The 23,559-nt window shown below is 34.3% G+C and overlaps 1 protein-coding gene and 1 long non-coding RNA gene across 3 annotated transcripts; one reads left to right on the top strand and one right to left on the bottom strand.

The window, feature by feature from the left end:
• The first annotated feature begins 7,907 nt into the window (after positions 1 to 7,907).
• On the top strand, positions 7,908 to 8,442 carry LOC117781494. Of its 2 annotated transcripts, none has more exons than XM_034618265.1 (2): positions 7,908 to 8,025; positions 8,106 to 8,442. In XM_034618265.1, exons 1-2 carry the CDS (start codon positions 7,951 to 7,953, stop codon positions 8,352 to 8,354), a joined length of 324 nt encoding a protein of 107 aa, XP_034474156.1. In that variant the 5' UTR covers positions 7,908 to 7,950; the 3' UTR covers positions 8,355 to 8,442. The 2 variants fall into 2 exon arrangements, with proteins under 2 accessions (XP_034474156.1, XP_034474155.1); XM_034618264.1 differs by having other exon boundaries at positions 8,091 to 8,442.
• Positions 8,443 to 16,916: 8,474 nt separating this feature from the next.
• Positions 16,917 to 17,471, bottom strand: LOC117781598. The gene is made up of 2 exons (XR_004617183.1): positions 17,071 to 17,471; positions 16,917 to 17,013 (listed from the first exon to the last, which is right to left on the bottom strand). It is a non-coding gene; the product is annotated as an uncharacterized LOC117781598 (long non-coding RNA).
• Positions 17,472 to 23,559: the final 6,088 nt, after the last annotated feature.

Here is a 23,559-nt window from a genome sequence, read left to right as displayed (position 1 = left end):
CAAAGATAATTGTTTAGCTGAGCTGAAAGTATTAATTAACAAATTGTAGTTTTTAGAGCATCCTTTACTATAAAGAGTAACAGTAATTGCATATGCTCAAACAGCTTAATATAAATATATCTCTTATGTTCAAAAGTTTAGCTAAAATCCCATCATGCTTAACATCGCTATCATTTCCTCATAAGTAGATTAAAATTGATAAATTGTTATTACCTTACAAGGGTATACAGATTTCGTGGTGCCAAAAGTGATATTGTTATTATTTAAAGCAAAGGCCTTTTCTGCTTTTTGACATATTATACTATAATTTTTGTGGCAAAACGTTTAGTTGAGCTACATAAATAATAAATAAATAAGAGCAACACACTCAGATACATGGCCTAACGACAGACAGACAGTCAGTCAGTGGAAGGGTCTGAGAGAAATTCGTATAATGATGGGATACGTGCAAAGGGCGAACAGTTTCCCTTGTTGTTGCTGGTATTAGTACTTTGTTGTTGTTGTTGTGTAGCTCTTGATTTACAAGCCAGTTTGGCAGCTTTTGTGGGCCCAACTCAACCTCAAGTGGGCGGCAGAGTCTCGAATTAATTTACATTTTGTTGACTCAATTCGTGCAGCAAAATGTTTTTACATCGATTTAGCATAAAATATTTAAAACAATTTCTGAAAGCATGCATAAAAAGTGCAAACGTTTTGTAAAGTTTATTTTAATTGTATTATTTTTTTGTTTCCTTTTTTTTTTTTTGTTTAAGTGTTTGTGTGCCTTGCCATCGATATGCAAATGCGTTTGAGAGTAAATCGAAAAACTTTCAAGTTCTATCGACTAATAGTCGTAAATATTTATGCATCCATGTGTAAGCTTTCAAATGAAATTCAAATGTGTCCAAAGTCTGAGCCAACCAGCTCAGCTAGATTTAGTTGCAATCCTTGGCTTGGTTCAATGGTTTCTCAATGGGGGTCTAAAGTTGCCTGCTGCCTTTCGTTTCCTTGTAATGTACCCAGATTATATCTAATTTTATTTTGGGAAGCCCTCGAGTCACAACCCAAGCAACCAAAAATATCTGTCATGCATTGCTAATGAAATTAAATTGAAACTTTTTCTTATCTTGACTATGCTTGAAAAACTGTTATTACGCTTCAATAAAATAGTCGATAAGATTTTAATTAATCTACCATGGTCTACAAATCTATTGGGTATGCTATCGATACAGATGATGTGCCACAACTTGATAACTGACATCTGCTGTGAAATGTGATTGCTGGTAAATTTAAAGTAAATATTTCTGTAATTTAAATTGCAATAATTTAAGAATTGAAAGATGAAAATTCCATTTATGATACAATTTATTTTTATACTATGATAGTTGATAAATCATCGCCAAGATAGCATTTACCAAATTTAAATTAAATATTTCTTTAATTTAAATTTCAATAATTTAAAAATTGAAAGAAGAAAATTCGAATAATGATGCATTTCAAGTTTATATTATGATAGTTAATGGCGATAATATTGGCAGCTTTGGTAATCGTAAATTGTTATTGGATCATTGAAAAACATATTGGGTATCGACGAAACTAAGCCAAAAATTCACTTGAATGGCAAATCGAATATTGCAAAGCAAATAAATTATGTTCTTTAAAAATTGTCACTTGGTTTCTACATATTTTTAGAGAAAAATTGTGTCGTGCCTTGTTCAACATGCTCATATTTTGAGGCAATCTTGTGTACGTTTAATGGCCTCAAAATTTGTCAGACTCTTTCGGCCTAATGCGACAATCGATTTGCTCCAGTTTCTTGTTCCAAAAATTCTTTCATATAATTTCCGCGAAGCTAAATAAGTATCTGGCAAAGCAGTGCTGAAATATTTAACAATCTTTATAAGCACATATGAGAAAATAAGCAATGCGGGCTCATCGTCGACATTATCTTGCGTCTAATATCAACTTCCATCGTCATCTTCATCTGCATCTCGATGCTGTGGCCTTTGCTCTTGGTGTTGGCTGTTGTCGCTCTCGCTGACTGGGCCAACTAATATATATTTATGGCCATAAGAGCGCACAGTGTGACACAGACACGCACAGCAAATTAAAATCAACTGGGAGCAGTCATTATGGAGGCTTTCACTTTCACTAATGTGTTATGAGAGGCAGTCAGCCAAGCAAACCAACCAGACCAACGAAAGCAAGCGACAACCAAGCAATACCAAACCAAAACCAGCTAAAACCCAGTAAACAATGGGAGTTAACATCCAGGGGCGTGAGTGTACTTCTGTGTAAATGTGGGTTTGTGTGTGTGTGTGTTAGTGTGTATGCTAAGGCAAATAGGTCGACGGCTGCACACACTGTCGCACTTTAACGCGCCAAAGCTTACATTGTAGTCGTCGTATTTGGCCAACTGTAAAACACTGCCAACCAACAGGAAACATAAGTTGACAAAGCGTATTCGACAGATAAATACCATTTAACGGATTAAGTGTTTATAACATATTTAAGATATACCTATATTAATGCAATTTCTTCGCATTAAATTACGTATACGTCAATCTACATACATACGTATTTCATTCATTTATGTTTTATTTGTCTAATTATAAATTCATAATTATTCAATTACAAATATAAAACCAATTTGTAAATTGACAAATTTGGAAATTGTTTTCTTACATTATCTAAAGCAAATGTAGTTTATTATAAACAGAACATCATTAAGAAAAGCCCAGTCTCATTTTGACTTTCACGAAAGCATAAAGCGTATACACCCTTTTGTTAATATGTTAAGCAGAGGATATAAACGAATATTAAGAAAATATGCATTAAAAGTGGAATTTTTATGTGTGTGTGCCAGTATGTGTGTGTTGGTAGCTTTATATGAGTGTATGCTGCAAAAGTCAAAGCAAAAATTAAACTTAAGATTAAGGGGAAGCAGAACTTTCTGTCCGTAGTAGCAGGAAAGAAGTTGCGCTTTGGGGGATTGCCAACCATCACACACACACATACATATTCAAACACACTCACACACCCATCAACACACACTCATGTTTAATCAGATGCGCATATATACATACATATTTGAGTGCGCATTTCAAGCAGAGTCTGAGCGCGTATTAGTGCTGTTGAATTTGTTTATCTTCTTTTTTCTGGTCATATTTACACTTTTTTTATTTCACAAGTCACTTTGTTTACTATATATTTAACTTAGTCAACGAGTGAGTTTTAGCTGCCAACTCACAGAGTTTTTGTTCATTGCGGGTGTCACGGAGCGTATGAGTGATTAAAAGTTTTAGCATTAAGCAAATTGCGTTTTATCTTAGCTCCTCTTCACTTCAATTACGTCTTCGCCTTAATCTTTACTTTCACTTTGTTTTTCGGCAGCAGATTCTCTTTGGTTATGCTAATTATATCACGCCCCAATAAACAGCTTACAAGAAATCATTGCAAGGCAATCAACTGGCAACTGCCAGAGTCTCTCGACCTTCTGCTTAGTATTTTGATGCCTGCCAATGGCAATCGTCAATCGTTGTTCGCTTCGCTTCGAATTGGTTTTATTTTATTTTTTTTCGACCCAATCTAAGGATTTGGTTTCGCCACATGCGAATTGGCATTTCAATTTCCCCACTCCTTATCCCCAATTATTATGCAGCAAACAAAAAATCTAATATGTTTTTGAAAACTTGACGCAGCTGTCGCCGCAAGTTTTCTGTCCAACACAAGCAACACCAACAACACAAAGAATATTATTACAAAGAGCTGATAATACTTTGGATGCAAAAGTTTATAATCGATGAAAGTTTCTGTGAAACTACGTGAGTCTGAATCTTGGTCAGCACCCAAAGCGAACTTCAACCTAATTGGCAACAGCTGCGCACTCGCTTTCATACATCAATTTGTCTGGAATTATAGGCACATATATTTAATTGGTTGGTCGTTTCGAACATGACATGAATTCTATTCAAAATCTGTGACTTACTATGCATATTTAAGCCATTTTTAAGCTAGTCCAATAACAAATTTATTTTTAAGTTAGCAATAATTTTCACTTCAACGCGTTCTTATTCAATTAGCATCTTTTTTGTCTAACTAAGTAACTAAAAGTTTCTTAAAGTATTGAATAACTCTTTAATCTCAGATTCTGAATCTGCGAAATATATTCAAAAATAACTGAATTAGAAGCGAAAACATTGCCCTCACAAAGTTTCAAGTTGTATTTTTTTAAGCCAAAACAGATTATCATTTAACCATTGTCACATGCATATTTTATCAATGCTGAGAACACGCAGTCAAGTGGATAATTACAAGTGGGAAAATGGCTGCCACATACTAAGTACAATGGAAAAACTTATAGACTCACACACGTACACATACAAACAGAAACCCATAAATAATAATTAAATGCGTGACTAATTACTTGTGTAATTTGCTATTATTAAGCAGCAGCAATGACAAAAGACGACGAACAGAAGGAAATTGCGACCAAAATAGCGTTGTCATAATAGATATATAGATACTATATAGACTGTGCACATGCGTTGACAGGGTGTAAGAGAGGGAGAGAGAGAGAGAGAGAGAGAGAGAAGAGACAAACGTAGTCGCATAATGAGCTGGCAATATGTCGAGTTATCGTTATCGTAAGAAATTAAGTTCAAGTTGACGCTATGCGTAGATAAGTATTTCTCAATGCATAAGTAATCTAAGCATGTTTAAGTGTCTGGTTGTATGTGTGTGTTTGTGTTGACGATGATTAAGTTGACAACAACTGTCAACTTTACTTTGGCGCGCACTGACATAACCTAAACGCACTCACACACAGCTGTTACACAAACACACACACACAGCCAGAGACACAGACAGCCTGATTGCCGTGGCAGCTGCCGTGTTGTGGTTTTTCTCTCCTCCTTCTGCGGTTTAATGAGTCTTGATTTATTTCATTTCCTTCATTTTCGATATGCGACGAAGACGTCTACGACAACGTTGTCTGTGCCTTATCATCCTTGACTGTAAATACTTTCACACACATGGCATAGTGTGAGTGTTTATATATATATATATTTGTATGTGTGTATAGGTCTATATTACCCGAGAGTCTCGCGGGCATCTGCCTATTTACATGACAACACCAAATTTCATTACTCATGCTCTGGCATCTGATACGACTTTGACAGAAAGAGAGAGAGACAGAGACAGAAAGAGCACTTGCTGTTTTAATTAAGACATTGATTGCTTAATTAAATTTATTTGCAACCGCAGCTTTATGGCGACATCACTTAGCGATTTGATGTATGATTCTTGGTACAAGTTGCGTTAAAGTATAATTTTACTTGAGTTGATAAACAAATATTTCATGAATAGCTGAGAGATAATTATAAAAGCGAGTAAAGTAGAAATCAGCTACAAGGCTTTATAAATCAATCAATGATTTAAAAAAAAAAAGAACAATTTAAATTTAAATATATTGTGACCCTCCGACATCTGTATCCTTCATCTTTCATACTTAAATCCAGCCCATCTCTAATTAAATGCTCCTTATAACACTTTTAGAGAACTTAAAGCAAGGCATATTAAAAACCATTTAAATAAATTTTACCAAACATATTTCTTTATCTAAATATTTTATGTATTCTTGAATTTCTTGTATTATTTACAAACATTAACCTGGGAAATCAGCACGAGCTTTTCAATATCCGGCACTTAAATTTTATTGCACTGCATATTTGAAGCCACCTCTATCTGCAACCTGTGCTGCACGTGCAAGTTGCAAAGACACAAAAACACACACACACACATACGCATACACTCTCAGTCTATCTGCTCTTGCTTGCCTTGGACTTTCCCGCTTTTACATACACTTAGCGCATATTGCTGCCATTCTCTGCATAATCTCCATAAAAATACATATAAACCAAATGTAAAATCATAAAAAAAAAAAAAAAATGATGCGAAAACGAGAATTTTTAGCCTTCCAGCTACCAGTTCCACTTTAGTTTACTGCATCGCACCACATAGTATTCTATTCTCTATTTCTATCTCGCTCCGACTTGCCTACCCTTTCTTTCTCTCTGCATCTCAGCATTATGAATTTGCTTTGCCCTGTCTGCGGTCACCTCATCCTCATGCATTGTTTATTCGTCTAAGCGTCGCTTGTTGTTTGTTTACACTATTTTGGTTTATATTTCTCCCTTTTGTGCGGGTGTCAATTTTATTTACTTTTTTAGTGCTCCAACTTGCCTTTTATACCCTGTTTTGTATTTTGTTCTCTGTTCATTCTCGTCATACAATCTGATCTCAATACCAAAAATTGGATTTTTTTTTACGTTTTTCATTTGTGGTTTTACCCTGCACCGATAAAGTGGACAAACAATGGGTATAATCAATTGATGAAAATGCGCGTCAGATACATCTTGAATTATAAATAATCTTTTAAATTTTCATCGATACACTGATAAAAAAAATGTTCTAAAATCAAGATTTTGGTCTCAGAACTAAGATTTTTGGTCTAAAAAATGCGTCGAGAACATCAAATTCTTGAATTAAGAGAACACATCTTGATTTTAAGAACATTTTAAATAAGACCAAGTTCTTATTTTAAGAATAAATGTTCTTAAAATTAAAATCAAAAATAAAATAAATGAAAATTATTTTTATATTTATATTTTTTTTTTTTTAAATTTGGATTTATTTATATTTTATTCTGTTTTAGTAATTTTATAAATGTTATTTTAATTTGTTACGAGGGGATTCGAGCCGCCGCCTACTGCTTCACAACTGAAGCGGCCTCTCTAACAAGAGCCACGGTGCCATCATTTGTTTGATACGAAATAGTACCTATTTATACTTTCCTAACAATTTAAGATTTTTATTCTTATATTAAGATTATAAGATTTTTTAGATTAATAATCTTAGTTTTAGTAATTTGGTCTTAAAATAATCTTATTTTAAGAACAAAATATTTAAGATGAATGTTCTTGATTTTAGAACTTGGTCTTTTTTTTCAGTGTATATCATCGAGACTAGCACAATACTTATAGTATACATCAAAATAGAAGTAGAATAAAATGTTAAAAAAAAATTAAACTTAAATTTATTCAGATTAGATTTCCAAACTAATACATAGTATCCATACGTCAAGTGACTTCGATAAAAGTACTGTATTTTCTTATATGGACTTATAGCTAAAACGTAAATTTATTTAACAAAATATGAGATTGGTTTTGACTTGATTTACATAAATTGAACAATAAAGTAATATACCAAAATCAAAAAACGTAAGTTAAAGTCCTGAAAATTGGTTTCCTGTAATAGAATTTTGTAGTCAAACCATCACTACTTTTTAAACTTTAATTAGCTTTTTAATTGTAAAACTAAGATGTTATTAGCAAAAAAAAAAATAAAATAAAATTTTATTATCAAAAAATTAATAAAACTTATAAAGATTACAGTCCCTGTGATTAATATAAATTGAATCAAAATGTGATAAAATAATGTATTTATTTTGAGCACTCAATAATGTTATACAATTGACTTCATTTAGTTTTTTTTAAATATATACATAACAAAAGACAGTCTTTCAACTTTATTACCTAACTTTAGTTGTTTTTACACAATATTAATAAAGTTGAAAATATGGTTGTTAACTAGTTTCTAGTACTCATTTATTGCAATGTTTATAAAAGTCTTTGAATACTAGAAAGTCAAGCGCAAATGTAAATGCGTATCGAAATCAACGAATGGAAATGAAAATAAACAAAATTCAGCTAAAGACTCTATATACTCGTAAGTGCACAAACACCCACACACACATTCACGAATATCGACACTCATTCGCATAATCTAAACATAAATGGAGCAATATAATATAAAGAGCCTGTGGCAAGCAGAAACAGTCGCGAATAGTCAGTCATATATATTAGACTATTGAGTAACTCGCAGTGCCCAGTATTTGAATATTAAGTAGAAATGGATATCAAATATGCGGTGGAGAGCGCCCACGATGAGAACATATTGACGCATGAATTGCCGCTGGACAAGGAGGTGAGTACTTGTAATGACGACGAAAGTTATCAAAAATCTGGCCATGCTGCAAAACTGAATGATAGCTCTGGTATTTTCAGTTGTATTTGTCGTTTATGTTGTCGCTAATGACTTTGGAACCACATCCCGAGGATAGTTTTAGTTGTAATGAGGATATGGTACGAATGCGTCAGCAGTTGTTGCTCTATAAAGCTGAGGTGGATGCATTAAATCGCAATGACGATGACTACTATGAGAAGAAAGAGCAGCTAATCTATAAGATTTTCTGCGAATTTCGAGGCATTCCAAACGAACTCGACTTGCAAGAGAATCCTCAAGAATATGAATAGCATCGCAGTTTATAAAACAGTTTGAATGATTATAATTTTCAAAATAAAATTTTTAATAAAGTAATTATTTGTTGATTATGAAAGTTAATTTTAACTCTTATTTTGGATGTTATTTTTCAAAACCTATTATTTATATTTATACCTTATTTATTACTATAAAAACGTTACATGCTACCTAAAGCAGTTTCAGAGTCATGGCTGGAATTTTTAAACCAATCATGCAAATAAAAAATTTAATGGAGTATGGAGTATGGAAATTCCAATTAAAGCTCCAATTATGTTACAGAACTCAGACTTTAACTAGAGAGCTACGGAACTTCACAAGTTAAAAATTATTTTAAAATCTTTTATCGATATTTATAGTACAAATTAAAAATATAAAAGTGTAAAATTATATAAAATAATAATAACAATAATTTTGTGAAGTTCTGACTTGAACTGACTATTTATTAAATAGTACTTAATATTCAACAAAACAATACCTATATATTTATATATATATATATATATATATTTAAAATAGTTATTTATTATCTTATCATAAATTAATTCAATAAATAGCTGTTTTACTTGTTTTACTTAAACTTTAAATAAAGTGCTGTACTTTCAAATCTTAGACAGTTGGCAATTAATGTTTAGCATTTAAATATGTGTTACACTTGGCTAAGCACTTAACTGGGATTCGACGACTTTGTATTGGTACCTTGTCGGGATATTCATTTAAACTAATGCCACAAATAACTCAACCCGAACAGAGCATTTGAATGCGAATGTCGTATAATTTGCTAACCAATCTAACAGTGACAAGCCCACAAAATGACTTAACATGTCTGGAATTGGTTGGATTATTGCCTTGACAGGCAATGACAATACACGTATACGTTGGGGCATCTTCATTGCCGACATGCCGCAATAGAGTTGCGTGTCCATGAAAATTTGGATTTTGGTGGCATATTATGCACGACTTGAGCATAGACATCATTAGGCAAAAAGTGTACACCTTTTTCGATCCAAGAATGTTTTGGAAAATTGGCCGAGGGGTTGGTTAGAATGCCGCACAGAACAGCGCATTCAAAATGAACCGACCGACTTGAGGAATTTGTTTAATTAAGCATAGTTACCTAACATGTTGACATGTTTCACCCACATACCGTTACCTTCCACTTCTCTACTTTCCATCACTATTCTAATGAATTGCGTAATCGAATTTAATAGCTGAACATTGCAAAAGTCGCTTTAAACCAAGAACTTGACATGTCAAGTCAGAAATATCTTTGAAACGTTTGCTTAATTAATTTGCGCCGAAAATGCGGCTAGTCGACGTTCCTGTGGATTTTCCCGCAAGCTTCTCCGCCTTCTATCACGCACACATGCACGCCCCCTGGCGTCGGGTAGAGCGTGTAATTAAGCATCGTCTACGGTACCCAATGTGCCGTTGTTTCCCGGCTGGCGGTTTTTAGGTGCGTGCTGTGTCGACCCATTCACTGAAGTATTAATAACGCCAAAGTGTTGCGAACCAAAATTTATTAAGATGCCTTCGTCGGCAGCCGCTGCCTGCCACTCGGAGGCGCCACTCTCGTTCGACGCCTCAGCTGTTGCCAGTTCAGTTTTTGTTTTCTTGGACCTCTTCTTTAAATTTTTGTTTTTCGGCTCCTTCGTTATTTGGCGTTCGTTACGCAATTCAAGGGTCCCTTTGTGCTTGTGACTATAATTTAGGTAATTTATTAACAAACGTGGCGTATACGCGACGTTTAAAGCGCTGCTCAAAATGTTAGAGGTCATTAGGCAAGTAACTTAAATGGATAAGCCTAGTGAATAGCACAACAATTTTGTATTTGGCTTCGAAATATTGCCAAATATTCGCCTAACAATATAATGAAATTAATCAACTTTAAAAGCACTTTTAAACTATTTTCATTATATTAAACTTATAACCAGACTCATTTTGCTCTCAATAGTAAATCTCCTTCTTATTTGAATACCCTGTAAGCAATAAATTTGTGACTGTATTTAAAGCAGTGTTGTAAATAATGAGGCATTACATGTGATGTTAGCACTAATTTAATGGGTTCAAGATGAATTAGTGAAGTATACAAATTGAAACTAAATAAAATATATCTGCAATATTCTTCAGTTATTTATTTTTTTTTTACAGATAATTTTTAGACGGAAAAAGAAAATATGTACATAGTTATTTAAAGAATTTCATAAGAATTTTTATTATGATTTCACAAAACACAAGTCCAGCACATGGAATCGCTTTGAATTATTATTAATTTGCAAGTTTTCTCAAGTCCTGCAGCGGGCAATTTAAAGCTTACTTTAAATCTAAGTGGCATTGGGTAAAGAAATAATATTGCTTTTCGCAAACTATCCATAAAAAAAGCTCATTGCTGTTTTAGTCACGCAGTAAAATAATAATTTAATATATTCTATTGGGTGAAATATTTTCAAATGCTTTTGCACAAAAATATTGCCCACATGCGAGTCCCAACTGACAATCTCAAAAACTATGCACCAATAACTCAAGCGCGGAGCTATCTTTAGATAACTACGACTCTACAATTGATAAACTGACAATGCCATAAAACAGTTCAAACCACAAAAACGAAGACAGTTCAGTTTTAAGAGGAATGTGAGCTCTGTGGGATGCGAGTCCTGAATAGATACTCAGTTATCCTAGCATAAAATAGAAAATTATAACTTTGCCCTGCTCATTTTGGATACACTCTGTGGGTAAACTAAGCAAAAAGCAAAAGCAATATATAGATTTGCAATATTATATATTCATGGTTTTGGTGCACAGTTTCACACATTACTCAAAGTGCATGTGCATGTCTTTTTTTCTTATGTTGATATCTATATACTTGTATCTATACTTGTATATATTTCAATTTGTTCAGACGTGCGTTGAAAGCGAATGGGAGAAATAAAAAACGTGGACAGCGCAGTTGGTGTGAATTTATGTTTGTTGACGAAAGGTCATAGTTCAACATATGTCTGCATGGCTTTGTCCAACAAATCATCGTTAAATTGGATACAGCGACAACATTGTGGACTGCATGTTGGTTAGCAATAAATAATAATTTAATTATTTTATTACTTAAAAATGCACAACAAATGCGTTTAAAGCACGCGCTGACAATTAACGTGCAAATTACGGCTGAAATTTCGTTATATAATTGCGTTAATAAAACGCAAATGAAAAGTGACTAAAGGTGACTAAAAGTGAGCAGTAAAAGCGAACCAGGTCCAGAAAATTCATTGAGGCAACAAAGCAGCCGCTAGCTAAATATAAGTAACTGAGCAAAAAAGGAGGGAAAAAAACTATAACAACTGCCATAGACAGACCACTGGGGAGGGGAAGGGTAAGAGAAAGGGGAAGAGGAGGAGAAGGAGAAGGCCAAAGGGTAAATGGTTTTCATTTCAGCTTTGGCTTTTGCGTTTGAAATGTCACAACAGTGCGACAAAAAGGCGTTGCCACAATTACCCAGCCATGGCATGTGCGCGTGTATTTCTTGCACTCACTGTTAGAGTCACAGTCACAGTCACAGTGGGCCATGATGCTTATTATGGTTGTGGATACCCTTTCAGAATGGGCTCCATTTCAGCACGCCATCAGAATCTATGTGCTTGTGTGTATAATCATAATTGTAGTGGCTGCCAACAACAACGACAATAAAAACAAAAGCAACAATTACAAACAGCACACACACACACACACAAGGAAAGCATTGCATGTGTGTTGTCGCTAAGCCTGTTTAAAAATGTCAACTGTAAATTCTTTGCTCTTCTCTTTTATTTTTTTTTTTTTTTTGTAGTTGTTGTTGGTTTCATAAAGCAAAGTTCATGTAACCCTTACGGCTAATACAAATACATACTTATAGGAACAACAATGCTAAGCACTGGCATTTCATTTATTGTAGTTGTGCCCTAGAAACTCTGCCACACCCAGCAAAAATGATTGGTATACAAACTTTGTATGGAACAAAGCGATTCTTAAAATAGTTGACTAAGGTATAAACTTCTTGCTAAAGTAAGCTGATGAACAAAGTTCAGTTTGCAAATACTTGAGGGTAAAGCATAATACGAGTATATGCAAAATAGTCATAAGTTGCAAATTTGCTTCTATTTTAACTAAAATAATTATAGCTTACATAAAATGAGTTGCTTTTAAAACGCTTTAAAATCTTTTCCAATAAAAAAATTCAAATGGGAACAATTACAAAGGTAAGTAAATTAATTTAAACAACTACTATGTACTCTGAGCTTGTGTACAAAATGTAGAAAACTTGGAAAAATATTGAAATAGATAAATATACTGAAATCCCTGATCTAATTTCCAAAATTTAAAATTTATATCAATTAAGCTCAAACCTTTAAATTTTAACAAGTTTTTTTCTTTTTTTTTTTAAAGAAAACTGATTTAAACTAACATTTTGATCAGTGGCTGTAGTTGTAAAAGTACGACAAGGGTTGAGGGCAGAACCAAAATAAAATAGAGAAGAGAAAAAAAGAAATTGCTATTATTTAAAATAATTTCATTGAGGAGCGTGCACAAAGCAGCCCAGAAAGACGCACCAAAAGAGAAATAAAAGAAATGCTAAAAGTTTTCTCATGTCGGTAGGAAAACGGAAACGGAAGTAGCATTGGACGACATGTGCGGACATGTAGTCATAATTTCAACACTCATAAATATGTAGATTTACACTCGGTGCACTTTGTGGGGTTGGTTTCTTCTTCAAATTCCTGCTTCTACTCCTTCTTCTTCATTAATTTCTGATGTTGATGCTATGTCAACAGCAATCACATTCTACTGTATATGTAATTATGCTTTGTAAACATGGCTTGACACAATTCATTTCATGGCATAACATAAATAAGTATAACGAAAATTTTAATTAAAAAATTGGCCTTGAAGCAGAAGCAGCATCGAATGAAAATAAATACAATTACAATATTTGAAATAACAACAAAAAAGGTACAACAAGAATATCAACAGTACCGACAAATTATATAAAAACTTTACTGTTCACACAGACATAACAATAATACAAAAGTACAAGAGTGCCAGTCACAAAACAGGCAACAACTACAGCAACAATAAGACAGCCATTAAGCAGCTCTCAAAAATCACAAAAGCCTGGATGCCATAAAAAGGAAAATAAAAGAAATTCATGGAGACTACGTTAAACTTGCAGAAACCAAAAACCGCGCTGCTGAGAACGTAAACAATGCCACAAAAGCAACACGTGCCCCCATCTAATGGTCTTCGACATCTACCATCAGTCTGTCACTGCCCTGTCCCTGTCCCTACCCCTATTATATCCCCAACGTCTGCTAAATGCTCACGTAGTCGCCTTAATGAGCCACAGGTTTTATTCTACAATGCCAGGTAACAATAATACATGACAGGGCCAAATTCCTGGCGACAGTCAAAATACCAACAAAAGCAACAAAGGCAACAAAAACCAGTCCAAAAAGAAAATTAAATAAAATAGCTTAATTTATTAAACACGAAAATAAGGGACACAAACAGCCTTTTCGTCGTGCGTTTAATTAAAAATGCCAAAACCCCAAAGCACCAGAAAAACAAAAAAACAAGAAAAAGAAAAAAGAATTTCCCAACACGGACACCTCCAGGGGAGTCTGCAGCATTGGACACCTGCCGGGCAGCCTGGTCACACAGTTTCTCAGCTCTTCGGTCTTGAAAAGCAATGAAATTTTCAAACAAATTCCACATGTCAAAGTGGAACTCCCATGAACTCGACCTCCTGTCGCTTGTTACTGCTGTCAGCCACAAATTGTCCGTACCGTCATGTAAATAGTTTTTCCTCTTTCCACCCCCAAGTCTTTGACCCAACGTCTGCCCATGTGACAATGTTTTAATTTCAGCAAATTGTAAGTATCTAATTGTCAGTAAGCCAACACACAGACTCATACAACAAACAAGATTCTCGTTGAAAGAGCTAGACTAAAGAAAAGTGACAGCAACTGTCAGTTGACTAAAAAATCACTGTAACTTGTGTCTATATATAAAGCAACGGTCAGTTTACTAGAAAAAAATTGTTCCCGCTATCGGTATAGTATTAAATGCTCATTAATATGAATATTAGTTCTGAACTTAGCTACTTTCATTAATAAAATATATACAGCTTTACATATGCTGAATAATTTGCAACGAATCGTTAAATAATTTCTCTTTTTTAATGTATCTATACCTACAATTCATCGTGTACTTGTATTTTTTTGAAAAACTATTTAATCATTAAAAAAAAAATTGGAATACGATTTTTAACAAAAAACATTTTAATGTTAATTTTTTAAATATATTGAAGAATATGAAATTTAAAACTTAAAATTTGTAGACTTTATACATTGAACACAAACCCAATTCATGGGGCAAGTTTACTCTTATTCAAATCCCACCCAAAGTTATGAAGCCCCAAACAATTTAACCCCGAGCAGCAATCAATGCAAGAAATTTGTCAAGGCATAGACACAAACACCGGGTTCTGCAACCAAAACCAGGAAACATATCAAAGAGATACCAGCATGAAATGAAGAAAAAGCTACAATTATGATGCGGCATTCAATCAAAAGAGCCTCAGGGTATACACACACACACACGCACACCCAGATTCATAGAAAAGGCAACATTTTCAGCCAATATTTGGCATCAAAAGAACTTGCTGACAGTCAAATTGGTCATAGAAACCCAGACACACACAAAAGCACACCACACAGTTGATGTGGGGCCAATGCCTAAGGCCAGACACAAGATATATGTGGGACAAGCAGGAAGCGTTATAAAGGCCATTAATACATAGCCAACTATCTTACATGTATAAACTGAATCACCATCAACCACGAAATCAAAGTGTGAATACTGTTCAACGGTTTTCTCACAAAATATTCGTTTCGATTTCAGAGTGGAGAGAGCAGTGAGGAGATTAAGGAGAGCTCGACTGTCCAGTCCTCAAACAAATTTAGTCAATGGTCAGGCATTTTATTGTTTGGTCTAAGCGCTGGACAATAAAGCCGACCGAGAAAAGGCAGCAAATCTTTCATTATTCATTATAAGCGCTTCACAGACCGCAATAACTTTTAGCCAAGACCCAGAAAAGGAAACTCAAGTCATTTATCTTGCAGCCTCTTCTCGCGCTCGATAGACGGTAAGTCAGTGGTGCACCAAAGCCACCATAGCAACCCGGACTTTCATCAATCTTTCAATAATGCTGTACCAATTGCTCTTTGAAATGGGATCCCAAAGTCAGGTAAGTGAGCACAGCACAGTTCAGTGTCATGTAAATTTGTTTGCGCAGTTGCACGTAGCCAATAAAACGTCTCAAAATGTGGCCTCACTTAAGCGTCAATTGAACCACTATACACCAACAAATACACACACACACACACACACCCATACATACACTCATATATGCCAGGCAGGTCATCAGGATAGAAAGACAGTGCAAAGTAAATAAATCATGCGGCCAGTCGAGTCCTTGAACTGTTTACGCGTCCCACGCTTCAACGAACTTAACAGACTTTTATTTATTTTTATCATTTTTCTGCCATTGACGTGGCATTCACATGCATACTTACATACATACATTCTACTTTTTATATATCTGTCTTTAGATATATATTTATTTTCTTCCGTTTCGGTTTACTGATGGCTAATAAATTCGTGCCGCATTCGTATATCCCTTTTATTTATGTTTGTGTTTAGCGTTTTTATTGATTATGTTGCGTAAAATATCTAACAGAACTTCTTGCCCCCATCCGTTTTTAAAGATATTTCTCATTTTAAGTACTCGACTTGTCAGATATATCGCATAGCTTGTCGGTTCAGTGCACTTAATGAAGTTATAACTTGTTTCGGTTTTCGCTTTTCGTTTGCTTTCATTCTTCTCTTACTCTCTGTATCTATCTCTGTCCCTTTCACTCATCTCACTCTCTAGCGTAATATATTTTCATTAGGCAACGAAATGCCTGAAAATTGAGTTGTTCGAGTTCCATTTTTGCCCTGACTCAGCGCAAATTATTTTCATTTATTTAATTGGCAAAGCCGGCAATTTATGAAAATTGCCATCGATACATTATCCAAATGTTTACTTGAAATGCTCCAATGCGTTTCATTTGCGTTTAAATATGCTCAATGAAAGGGAATTCATTAAGTATACATTTATGATCAGTTTAAGTGCTTGGCATATGGTCAAAAGTACTAGAAATTTTAAAGAGAGAGTATTGGCTTAAAAGCCATCTGTAGCCTGTAGGAATTCTTTGGATTATTTATTTAGCAGAAGGTAATATAAATTAATGAACCCAAAAAATGTAATCAACGAAATGAAATCATTTTAATTAACTAAGTAGTTTGTAAGCATATTGATATTATTATCAGAAATATAAAGTCCAATAAAATGAAATAACAAAATTAAAAATGTTACAATCAAGTATTAATGCACTATTAACAATTATTAAAAAATTAAAATGTATGTTTACAACTCTAAGTTAAGTTATTCAAAAAAATATTTAATAACAGTAAAAGAAATTCTTGAATTAAATATTAATGCATTCATAATATTAATGAAGAAAATATAAAATATTTATATATACATCTTTCACTTTTGTTATTCCAAACTGTTAAATTAAAAATCTAAAAGAAATAGTTGCATATTATCCAACTATATTTTAAAAGTTAAAGTATATTTACTTTCGCTTCCATTTGTTTTTCAATTTTTGGAAGAGCCCCCGCAAATGCTTGACTAATTTTAGCAGCATATATCTCCAACTAAAATTTAGACCCTTGTCACATTGGTCATCTGATTGGCATAAATGTTTCGATGAGTTGCCACAGTGATTCAATCCGCTGATATCGAATAACCAGGTGCGTATGGCACTAATACCACACGATCCCCTTGGGAGTTGTCCACTTGCAGTACGTTCCAAGGCAATGAGATTTTCAACATACTCCAGAAAATTCGCTGCCGAACGATTCATGGCAACAGACTGTTAAGAAATGCAGTTGTTTGGTCAATTGCTTGTCGCTTTTAATAGCCAACGAATCAGTTTGAGGACTATCTGGTAATAGATTGTGCCATGACTAAGGCGTAGCAAATGTGGGAAGTAATAGAAAAACACTTGTTCAGTAACAATTGAAAGCGACTAAAAATAAAAATGAGTTTACTTAGTTTTTTCCTTTTTTTGTTGTGATTCTTTTGCTTTTTGGTGTAATGCTCATCGTCGACTCGTTTGTCAAGCGTGGCGTGGACATGCGATAAAGGACACTCTCCTGCGGCGACAGGTTCTCGGCACGTAGCCAGTCAGGCAGCAGTTTTAATTTTTTTTTTTTGGCAAAGGTCAAATACGTCTGACACCGCATCTTGGCCTGGTGCGACTTCATGACAGCCAACGGAATTCTCGCTCTACGTGGCATTCAACGCAACTAACTGGCAGCTGGCCAGGCCAGCAGCAAGCCTTAAGCATTTTTATAAGCCAATTGCAGTCGCCAGCCATTTCTATAAAAGCGCACTTATTCAAAGCAAAGAAAAACCGACCCGCGAGAAAAATTGCCATCTGTTCAAAATAAAATTTCGTACAAGTCAAGCGGCATTTACCTGCTCTTTTGTACTCTCAGACATCACAACAAGCTTCAAGCTCAAGGAAGCACTTTGCAGTTCCTTTCCTGAACCAGTTTCCAGATGAAACACGGGTCAACATATAATGGAGTCTAGGCCAAAATGAGATGCCTTAAGGTATGTATTCACACATATTTACTTACAGATTGACAGCTCGTTTTAGTCAAAGTGATATCATTTATTAATGATAATAATATGTGTCTTTGTGCAGCTATTACGATTAACAATCAGTTGCAGATACTTGGCCTGAACTGAACTGACATTTCAAAGTAAATTATCGAATACAATATTAAACTAAATTTTGACATTGTCATGATTAAGTTCAATCAACTAACCGCATTAATTAATTAATATGCAAGCAATTAATTTTAACCGTAAAAGGCTATCATGTGGCTGGAAATTAAACACCCTTAGCACCATTAGCAAAACAAAAAAAAAAACAAAGAAGCTCAGAAATAAATTTCGAAATATTTTAGTCAAGTATTGAATACATTTAAGTTATTAAATAACAAAAATTTATCAGACTCATTTGTAAATTCTCAGTCATTTTAAATTCTTTGTTTTTTAGTTTCTTAATTTAAATAAGCTTAAATAAATATGATTGGTAAATATAATATGGGCTCCAACAAGAATGTGCGACGCACAGAATCTCTATTGGCCAACAACAATCATATCATTGCCAAGGGTCGCTGGGTCAGCACCTACGATTTAGAGGAGGGTATTTTAAAACGACATATTTTACCGCGCTATGGAAAACCCGTTGAGTCAGATAGGGCGATTAAGCTGCTTGAACCATTGCTGCAAGAGATAAGTGGAAAGCGAGAGCTTAACAAGCTGATACTACTTGTGGCACCCAGTCAGAAACCATACTTTCAACAAAGATTGCACTGCTTTGATGCCGAGACGTTGAAGCTCCTCGGAAGCACCTGCATAACCACGAAAGAGTTGCAACTTATGAAGCAATTCGAGATGCTGCTCAAGTATGAAATTGTGTACACCGATGAGAAGCTATCAATCAGATTGCTATCCAGCAACAGTTCCATAATTTCGCAACTCCTGCAGCGCAATAAGGATGCGCTTATTAACGAGGAGGAACCTGAACCGGAGCCTACAATCAAATCACTGCGTGATCCCAAAATTCCAGTACGAATGCGTGCAGCTGATGTGAAACGGAATCAAAATGTTAATGATGATTCCACCAAAATAGTATGGAAGCTTTAACAAAATTTGACATTTTTTTACATTATTTTTCATTTTATTGATCGATATAATAAATTTTAGTCGTGCAAAAATCTTTTTATTGTTCTATTTGGTAACACGTTTGATGACATTCAATTTAAGCTGCTTGCTATGTTACGATTGCACATTACATTGATGACTGTTATGCGATTCAAATGCAATTGCTATGAAAAAAATTGCTTTAAAGCACAATAACAATTCTCGTATCAAAAGAACAGCAATCACATTGACTTTACTGTTAACTGACAAATGAAAATATCTTCAAGTGCATTCAATGTTGAACAATAGACAAAAAGCAATTCCAAAAGTTGAATAAACATTCGATGTTCGGTTTGCCAAGTTAAGCCTGTGCCTTGTGGCCATTAAAGGACATGAAACGTACGATGCTCAGGCTGAAGTGTTATGAGGTACCTGCCAGTATCCATTAACCAAGTCGACGGCTTCGACTCATCACTCAATTAATCCCGTGTGCTTTAGCAGTCCTCGCTCTCTGTGCCAGCATTGAAGCACCTTTTTTCCTGTCTGTGCACTGACAATGGCTGCATGGGAATCCGTTGCCCAGTAAGCCTTGTCAGCTGTCATTATTTTTCGCAGCTTAACTAATCGTTCACGAAACGGGAATAGGGAACATCGAACAGCGAACTGGGAATAGGAAACTGGAATACCGCAACGCTTATGTTCTCAGTCAAAGGATCGGGATCAGCGAGGTCATGCCAGGCGCCACATTGTTACGAATTGTTCTATTCTTGCAGCATTAGTTCCTTTGGCACCAGCTAACAGTCGCACCTCTACTAAAAATACCCTATAAAAAACTCATTTCATACTTAAAACACTTTATTTAATACATTCTTCTTAAGCAAACAGTATTAATTATGCTCTAATTTTTTTAAAGCTTCTTGCCTTATTTTTAAATATTTTTTATCCATTATTAAAATTGTACAGTTTTATTGGACACTTTTAAGACAACAAAGACGAGTAAATATTTGTAGTAATTTTTTATTCATTGTTTAAGTTTATTAAAAAAAAATTACAGAATCAACAAACGTAATAATTAATTAATATTAATAATGAAAAAAATGACTATAAACTTTGTTGAGTTTAATAATGAAAAACAAAATACATAAACAATAAATCGGAGAAATAGTTCATTTACTTTGTACTGCAAATATACTCCTTGCTTCCTTTTTATGTCTACAGGGTATAACAAATATTTCCAGGTTTCATGCAACGTTTTACGTGCTCTTTCACATTTTTGGCATTTTATATTGTATTCGATTTTTCTAGGCCAAAATGGCCAGTGCGCATATGTGTGTGCGAGTGGGTCTCTGTGTGTGCGAGTGTGTGTGTGTGTGTCAGACACACTTTTCCAACCCGTTGGTTTTGTTCTTTGGCAGTTTTGTTGGCCGTGCCGTATTGGCCATCGAATACTGCAATTTACACAAACGCCTCGCACTGCATCATACACTTTGTGGTTGGGCAACGGGTCAAAAGTTTTTAAGTTTGGGCTCTGCTTTAGATTGCATTTCAAACCTCATGGTGCTGCTGGTCATTGTGTTTATAGGCGAGTATATACATACACATATTCGGCGGTTGTCCAATGCGACGATTACCTCAGTGATTTTGGTCAACAGCAGGTGTATTGGTATTGAATTACGAGCATACGGGCCACCTTTTATGACATATAGGTAATTGAAGAGTTTCAGTTTAATATCTAAGCCATCTATGTGAAATTTTCAAACACAATATCAAAGTTTTATGAGTAATAAACTGTTGAGATTTTTATAAATATATATCACTATTTTTAATACTGCCATTCGCGAAGGTGGGGGAGACTGATAAAGAAATGTATTTAATTGAGGTATATATATATTATAAATTTAATTTTCAACTATTTCAAGTGTTAAATATCTTTAAAAACTTTCTCTCACTTTAATATTATTAAACTTCATTTTAAAAAAATCAGCAAAAATTTTATATATTTATATATATATATATAACACTTAAAAGTTTAAGAGTTTTCTCTCATTATTATTCAGCGTATTCAGACAGTTTAGCATTTGGCATCTTTGCAACTTCTAGTTCCTTCCAGCCAACATGCTAGTTCGTATTCTAGTTATAATATCTTCAGCTTTGAGCTTAAGTTAGTTGAAAACTATTCAGCACAGTGTTGCTGGCCTTTGTCAATTTATGAGCTGCATTTTCCGTACTTTCCAGTTAGATATAGCCATGCAAAACAGGTTCCGGATAGTGGCATTATGTACGAGCATGCCATTGCCTCCAGGGTCTGAATGGAAATTTGGAATTAGGAAATAAGAGCTGTAGATTGGGTTGCTCATCACGCCTCAGTTGGATAGCAATGCCGGGGTAATTGCAACTCCATGACCACAGGTTTTAGTCAAGCTTTTTCTCTGTCGTCTGCATAATACTCATTTTCAATGGTAATCGTAATGCATGCCGGGGCATTATATCAGGCATATCCCGCTTGCAATATCGTCCATTAATGAACTTAGCCACTTTTACGCGAATGAACCCTTAGAATTGGTCGTTAACATTTTCCAGGCTCAATAAACTGCAATGGATTCGCACTCGTAGAATCGTATATTTGGGATACTGCTTTTATCGGCATGTCTGTGTTAGCCATTGTTAATTGGCATTTAATTTTGCCAAGCATGAGTTTGCAATTTGTAGCTGGCATTGCTGTCACTCTGATTAGGCTTATTGACATTTTCAGTTCACTTGTGCCAGGCATTGAATATTCCTCTAATACACAAAATTTCCATCACAAAAAATTTAACTGTTTTCCTCAACTTTAAATTTGTATATTTAAGAGATAACGAGTTCATTAATAAATAGTCTTTAATTACTGTTTCGAAATATGAACAATGGTACTTTATTATAAGAATTGCAGTTGCAAATATGAAATACAAATTACACTCTACATTTTTATATACTATATTCTAGAGATTTTGTTAATGCGGTTATGGGCAAATTGAAATCCAGAACAAAGTGGAAAAATTATATAGCAGAGCATAAGGCATAATGAAAACAAATGTTGCCTACTTTTGGGCGCACTCATAATAATTATGAGAATTTCCTCATATTTATTGCCGCCGCTGCGGAGCTCGCAAAATTGTTTGTAATTAATTCAAATCCAGGACATTATTAAGTAGATTTGTATACAGAATCATTTAAAAACACTTCAAGCTTGTCGCTTTAGTTGGCAGTCGTTAAAAACAAAACAAAACAACGGCAGCCACTTGAACTATGGCAAATTTGTAAAACGACTCTTCAAATACGCTTAATTTCAATCATCGCGCAACAATCGAAAAAAAAATGGTTTTTATGACAAAATAAACAAACAAAATAGCCATACAAACATAGCGAAAGAGAGTATTGCATAAAACTGAACAAAACACAATAAAAACAAAAGTTACTGAATATCATAGCACAATGAGTGCAATTTAAACAAGAGTGGTATACAAAAGAATGTTCGACTATAAGATACTTTGTACTAAATATATAAAATAAGCTTTGATTTCTGTTTATTATCCGATCACAATGCAAATATTAGATTGAGTACGATTTAATTTCAAAATTTGCGCACTAATTAATGATATACATAAGTAGAATTTCTTGTTAAAAAGGGGAAACAAGAAATCACGCAATATAAAAGATAACGGACCAAACTTTCCTGTGCATTTTGAGTATAACAATGAAATTGAGATGATGCGAATTTAATTCACAATGGTAAAAATATGAATTCTAAGGTTAATAGGCAGATAATTGAATTAATTTAATATGGTTACACGAGTAACTAATTCCTACCGCAATCAATGAAGTTATATTAAAATAAAATTCTAAAACTCTCTTCAAATTAAAGACTGAAGCTGTCCATATGTTGAAAAAAAAAAACTAAATCCTGAATACACATACTTGTAGCTCTTTTTAAATGCTAGAACAAGAAGACAAGAAGAAGATTAAGAAATTGCGCCTAAAAGTTTATAAGTGAAAATTAAGAGTAAATGAAATTATTCGCCGACAGTCGTTTTGTTTCATGGCAAAGTTGTGGCATAAAATTTAAGATTATGCCGTTCGTTGTTCGTCGTTGTTTTCGCTGGTGGTCTGTGGTCTCTTTGGTTTCTGTGGCTGTCTCCACTGTTTTTTCGTATAATTCACTGCGTCGCCGGGGCGTATACGTAATTTTTCACACTTTTGCAAGGCGACTGCGACTGGTTTGCTGCCGCTGTTGCTCTTGCTTTATAATTTATGCACATTTTTTTTTATTTATTTATTTTAACAGAGTATTTTGGCATTTTATTAGGCGT

This window comes from Drosophila innubila (assembly GCF_004354385.1).
Source record: "Drosophila innubila isolate TH190305 chromosome 2L unlocalized genomic scaffold, UK_Dinn_1.0 4_B_2L, whole genome shotgun sequence".
NCBI classification, from domain to species: domain Eukaryota; kingdom Metazoa; phylum Arthropoda; class Insecta; order Diptera; family Drosophilidae; genus Drosophila; species Drosophila innubila.
Note: the sequence above shows the minus strand (reverse complement) of the source record. Positions and strands in the feature narration are given on the sequence as shown.